This window comes from Ovis canadensis, chromosome 5, assembly GCF_042477335.2.
Source record: "Ovis canadensis isolate MfBH-ARS-UI-01 breed Bighorn chromosome 5, ARS-UI_OviCan_v2, whole genome shotgun sequence".
NCBI lineage: Eukaryota > Metazoa > Chordata > Mammalia > Artiodactyla > Bovidae > Ovis > Ovis canadensis.
In genome coordinates, this window is record NC_091249.1 from 73,507,107 (window position 1) to 73,513,589 (window position 6,483).

The 6,483-nt window shown below is 43.6% G+C and overlaps 1 protein-coding gene and 1 long non-coding RNA gene across 5 annotated transcripts in view; one reads left to right on the plus strand and one right to left on the minus strand.

Annotated features, from left to right (window-relative positions):
• The window catches only part of AFAP1L1 (actin filament associated protein 1 like 1), a 66,909-nt gene extending 61,784 nt beyond the window's left edge, over nt 1-5,125 (plus strand). For all 4 annotated transcript variants that reach the window (XM_069592381.1, XM_069592382.1, XM_069592384.1 and 1 more), the window contains 3 exons: nt 1,234-1,412; nt 3,200-3,328; nt 4,785-5,125. In XM_069592381.1, the coding sequence (XP_069448482.1) occupies nt 1,234-1,412; nt 3,200-3,328; nt 4,785-4,808 (332 nt within the window). In that variant the 3' untranslated portion in view covers nt 4,809-5,125. The remainder of the gene's footprint in view (nt 1-1,233; nt 1,413-3,199; nt 3,329-4,784) is intronic.
• Nucleotides 1-6,483, minus strand: part of LOC138441418 (uncharacterized) — a 103,155-nt gene that overhangs the window by 93,856 nt on the left and 2,816 nt on the right. The gene's annotated exons all lie outside the window — the stretch shown is intronic.

The window sequence follows — 6,483 nt, forward strand, 5'->3', positions numbered from 1 at the left end:
AAAGGCTTCATAACTCTAGCCCTCACACAGTCCACGCAGCCACTCCAGAAGAAAGGCTTCTCTTCCCAATGGGCCCCATAAGCACCTTCAGTTCAGTTCAGTTGCTCAGTCGTGTCCGACTCTTTGTGACCCCATGAATCGCAGCACGCCAGGCCTCCCTGTCCATCACCAACTCCCAGAGTTCATTCAGACTCATGTCCGTCGAGTCAGTGATGCCATCCAGCTATCTCATCCTCTGTCGTCCCCTTCTCCTCCTGCCCCCAATCCCTCCCAGCATCAAAGTCTTGTCCAATGAGTCAACTCTGCATGAGGTGGTCAAAGTACTGGAATTTCAGCTTCAGCATCATTCCTTCCAAAGAACACCCAGGGCTGATCTCCTTTAGGATGGACTGGTTGGATCTCCTTGCAGTCCAAGGGACTCTCAAGAGTCTTCTCCAACACCACAGTTCAAAAGCATCAATTCTTCGGGGCTCAGCTTTCTTTACAGTCCAACTGTCACATCCATTCTTGACCACAGGAAAAACCTTGACTAGGTGGACCTTAGTCGGCAAAGTAATGTCTCTGCTTTTGAATATACTATCTAGGTTGGTCACAACTTTTCTTCCAAGGAGTAAGCGTCTTTTAATTTCATGGCTGCAATCACCATGAAATGTGATTTTGGAGCCCCCCTCAAAATAAAGTCTGACACTGTTTCCCCATCTATTTCCCACGAAGTGATGGGACCGGATGCCATGATCTTCGTTTTCTGAATGTTGAGCTTTAGGCCAACTTTTTTACTCTCCACTTTCACTTTCACCAAGAGGCTTTTTAGTTCCTCTTCACTTTCTGCCATAAGGGTGGTGTCATCTGCATATCTGAGGTTATTGATATTTCTCCTGGCAATCTTGATTCTAGCTTGTGTTTCTTCCAGGATTCACTTTAACCTCTGTGACCAGAAAATGAGATACAATTATGGGCCAGGTCTAAGTTATGTGCCAATCTCCTAAACTGGAAGTGAGGTCAACCCCATTCAATCTATAGGGAAAGAGAGGGGAATGGGGAAATGGATAGTGGGCAGATAAAGACTACAGAACCCAGCACGGAGCTAGAACTGCAGGGCCCACGTCCATCCCTTAACCAGAAGTAAGGCTAGAAAGGCCCTCTGGGAAGGCAGGTTATGGCCTGAGGGGCTGCCAAACTTCCTGATATTTCTGGCCAGGCTCAGCTATTTCTCACAGATGTCTTTGGACACAGGGGCCAAGTTAAAGGCTCTTGAAGAGGCTCTGGCCACTCTGGAAGCTCAGTGTCGGGCCAAGGAGGAGCACCGGATCGACCTGGAGCTGCGGCTGGTGACTGTGAAGGAGCGCTTGCAGCAGTCACTGGCAGGGGGCCCAGCCCTGGGGCTCTCCGTCAACAGCAAGAACAAGAGTGGGGTGAGCTGCACCTTAATCCCCTCACATGCTACAGGCTTTCATGATCATCCTTTGATGGGTAGGAGCTATCCTTATTTACAAATGAGAAAGCTAAAACCCTGAGAGGGAACATGTCGTAAGTGGCACACCTATGAAGGGGACTCTTTGGAGCAAGTTCTCTGGCCTGTGTTCTCTCCACTGAAGCACCACTAATTGACTTTTTATCCTGAACGTAATCTTAAAAGTGGCCTTGGGGTTATTGATAATATACTATATTGAATAAAAACAAACTTGTATTGATAAATTACCACAGGCTAGTGCAGCGTCTTAACCTGTATGATTTCACACAATCTTCACAGCAGTCCAATGAGGCAATATTGTGTGTATTCACCCCATCTGACAGACAAGAAAACTAAGGTTCAGATGTTGAAGTACATGCTCAAGGTCACTCAGCTAAATGGGAGACAGGATTCCAAACCCAGGAAGTCTGACTCCAGAGGCTTGCTTTAGCCATTGGTACAGACCCCCTCCTGGGATCCCCTGTGTACCAGGCCCTATCCTCAGGGCTTTGCATCCGTTGTCTCTAATGCTTCCAGCAGCCCTCATGTTGAATGGGATTTTTTCAGGGAGAACTTCAGTGACCTCAGTCTGTATCAGTGTCTCAACCCCAGCACGACTACTAGTAATTTTGTATAAGGCCTGCCATGTGCACGTAGGATGTTTAGTAGCATCCCCAGCCTCTACCCATGTGATGCCAGGAGTTCCATGCTCAGTTATGGCAACCAAAAGTGTCTCCAGAAATTGCCAAACATCCCCAGGAAGGACAAAACTGTCCCCATTTGGGAACCATTGGTCTAAATTACCAACAGTCCCATCTGTTATTCTGCTTCATGGCACTTAGGCACAATTTGTGTGTGAATATATATATCTGAAAAGTAGTAGAAGTGCAATAAATGCTTGACAAATGAATAAATGTTTATACCTGCTTTTAGACAAGGAAACAGTATTCCTATTGCCATCCAAGGTCAGGCCACACCTCATGACTCAGAAGCCAGAGTAGTTTCTTCTACTCCTACACTTCCTCTCCATGGGGTCATTTCCAGCCTCATCTACAGAAAAGCTTAGAGGCCAGGGACAAAACAATTTCTGAGAATCACAGAGGGCTGCTGGAGGAGTAGAAGTGGTTCCCCCATCCCAGATGCTTCCTCCCACCAGCATGCCCTGATGTTCACATTCCACAGAGCTTTTCCATCCACTTTTGATCCTTGTGATGGCCTTTGGAGAAAGTCTTCTCTAAATTCCCTACAGGCTTAACTATTGGTATGTCACATTCAAGGAACTACACCCAGCAAGATACTAAGCAATCACCTTAAAATTTTAAGGAATAAAGGCAGTGTAAAAAACGTGAAGGAATGCAGGAGAGAGGTTAAGAGACAGGACTGTGGGATTTAAATCCCAGCTGTCTCACTCACCAGCATTATGGCCTTGAGCAGTGACTTGACCTTCTCATTTTCCTTATCTGTAAAATGTAACAACATAATAAGCATCAGCTTTATATATAACTGAAAAGGCTAAATGAACTATGATGATTTATGCGATGTCTGGTGCACAGTGAGGATTCAGATACTTTAACTTTAGTAACTTTAGTCATTTAATCATAAATTTACTCCAAGACCCTCAGGTATTTTGCACCGCTTACCCTGTTTGAGGCTGACATATTTGGACAACGTCTTCTACTTGCATTCTTTGAAGGGCAGGCTGTGTGAGTACTAGACCTCACCAGTGTAACTATCTCTTGTCATCAACAGGAAACTGCAAATAAACCCCAGAACAATGCCGCAGAGCAACCTCTCCCTGTCAATTGTGTTTCTGAGCTACGGAAGAGGAGCCCATCCATCATAAACTCCAACCAAGGAAGGGTGCTACAAAAAGCCAAGGTACCACGACAGGTTTGGCTAATCAAAATTCAGAGACCTGGAAGCTTCCTTTCTATAGAACCTCACCAAGAACAAAAAAAAAAAAAACCAGCTAGTGAGGAAGACAGAGAATTGCCAATATATCCATGCAGTAAAACTCATAAACTTTGCTCAGAAAGCAAGACCCTCAAATCTCCTTTGGAACCTATTTACTCTTTCTTAATACATAATTCTACCAAGCTTTGGTTTCTGAACCTACAGTATGTCTTGAGACAAGAAAGGCCCCATTTAATAGGTGAGGAAACTGAGTAAAGGGACTTGCCCAAGGTTATGCAGGGCATCACTGAGAGAGCTGGGATGCAAATCCATCTCTTCCAGTTCCAAGTCAACAGCTCACTCCATGAGACTGGAGTGAAACTTGGGGAATTCTACCTCTGAAACTTTGGGCCAGCTGTGTTCCAGAACTTTCTGAATTTTAGAAAGGTAATGTGGTGCATACACTATGTATGATGAAAAACCCTAAGTTCTCAGGAGGTACTCTGTAAGCAAACATGTTGATAATTCTATAGCAAGATACAAACATTCACAGCACATTAAATAAAGACTTCAAATGACCTCATATCAGGTCAGGCCAGGCCACTGAATCTGTGCCAAAACATTTGAAAAAGATTCTGGTCTTAGCTGTCTGGTTTCAAAATTGCAGATAAGAAAGTGTGGTCCTGAAAACAAATACCTGAGCATTAGGACAGGAGATAAGAGAAGTAACCAGCCCAAGGCCAGACCACCTAGACTAGACATCAGCAAACTTTTTTGGGAAAGGGCCAGACAGTAAATATTTGATGCTCTGTGAACCACACCGTCTCTTTCACAACCACCCACCTCTGCCATCATAGCAGGAAAGTAGTCATAGACAGTATGTAAAGAAGTGGCTGACATGTCAGTGTCCAGTAAAACTTTGTTTATGAACACAACTTTGACTATCACATAAATTTCAGGTGTCATGAAAAAAATTTTTTTTGAAATATTAAAATCTGAATACCATTCTTAGCTGATGGGTCATACAAAAATATGTAGTGAGCCAGATTTGGTCCATGCGCCAGAGTTTGCTTCTCCTTGATCCTTATGGGCCACTGGATGAACTCTGGATTTTGTTCTAACATAATGAAAAGTCATTGGCAAATTTGGACCAAGGAATTCTGGGGTATGAATTACATTTTTAAAAGACCATTATGGCTACTATGTTGAAAATGGATGAGGGGATAGATCAGTTAGGAGAATTTTGATAAGAGATTAGAAAAGTCTAGTGGAGGTGATAGGAAGTAGCTGGTTTTGGAGGTAGAGAAGAAGGATTTGCTGCTGAGGATGTGAAAGATAAGGAAAAGAAAGAAATCAAGGATGTTTTTACCTTGTTTTCATCCTGCAAGTTACACCTGAATATTCAACAAACCAATTTTTTTCCTGTTTTTCTGTTATTCAGGAATGGGAAATGAAGAAGACCTAGAAAGAAGATGAGGATTTCATCCAAAGGAAATAACACCTTGTCCATCCAAGGCGAAGCCTTTTTCACAAGGAGACATCAGAAGACTGGAAGTAGCCCAAACTCTCTGGCCATCCCAAAGACCAGCCTTTATTGTCTGCATGATTATAGGGTATATGGGAAGAAAAGAAGTAGAAGAGGGAACTAGAAGGCATCCTTATAACTCTACAGAGGGTGGAAATGGGGAAGGAGGGAGACAGAAATCTCTACAGTTGTAAAGGTTTTGTTGAATGTCTTTGCCTTCCCCTCTGAAGAAGAAAAATGAAAGCACATGTGAATAAGCCATTCCATTCCCTTCTCAGCACCCCATTCCCAGTCCATAGGAAAAAGGAAGGTCCTGAGGCATCGGTGGTGCAGTACAGAGAGATGGGACTTGATCATCTGACAACACCTGTGCCAAATAGATTCACACTGGGCATTACTGACAGTCTCTAGGCAAAACAGGCTGAAAAATCAATACCATTATCCCTACTCGCATGAAGTGAACAAAAACTACAGAGATTATGCAAATTATACAATCATTCCTCATGATACAGATTCTAGAATCCCAGATTTGAGTGTTTTCAAATCAGAGATCTGGCACAGAGGAGGTTAGCAGGCCAAGAAGTTCAGCAGCTGACATATTTTAAGCTCACAGTGCTACTCAGAAGCACAGGTTTCTAATGTCCACAGAATGTTGCAGGCACTGTAAGGTGGGATCATTGCTATCAGTGAAGTTCCCCACCTAATGTATACGGCAATCAGGCTCTGGGAGCTATGATTAGAAATCCAGGTGATACTCTTTATGTCTTTAACCTTACTTTGCACTTAGAGACCCACCAGTCCACCCTTTCAACCCTACTATCAAGTAAACCTATCACAGAAAACCAAGAGGATGGTGGCTCATTTATGCCACAGGAGTGCTAAACCGTTTATAAACATTTGATATTTTTATAGAAGAGCAAGGACCTCAAGTCCCAGGCAGTCTTCTAACTGCCATTCGTTACTTTCTCAACACTGTAGGCCCATTTCAGGCCTTCACCACCTTTCCCTCCAATAAAGATAAAAACCATAAATGCAGAAGCTCAAAGGTTAACTCAAGGGGAAAGAAAGGAAAACCTAGAGAAGCCTCTGGACACTCTGGGCTGCACTCACTTTACTTACCTAAGCTTTACACATTTGAGCCTCACCCAAACTGTATCACCCTCTGAGGAAGCAGCAGACCAAAGCAAGCAAAATAACCTGACCAGAAGCACCCATCTGCCAGCGGTGGAGTATGAGGCTTATATATGAGGAATATAAGCCTGGATCCAGACAAGGCTGCTTGAGCTCCACCTCTGCCATTTACCAGCTGTGACTCTGACCTCTGATTGTTTTACCTGTGAAAACCACGTTAACAACACTACTTTTCTCCCAAGACTACTGGGGGGATTCAATGAGATAACACACAGGAAGCATCTTGCACACTGTCCAAGAAATAGAAAGGTTCAGCCATAGTGGTTATTAGCTAGATAAGAAACATCTGACTCAAATTTTGCGTCCTTTCCACTGAAGAAATGACTTTCACATGGTTTTAACAACCATTAAAGGCTAAAAAGCAACCAATCCATAATTAACCTCTTTCATCCAGATTCCACTTGAGTGTCTTCAATGACAGTGG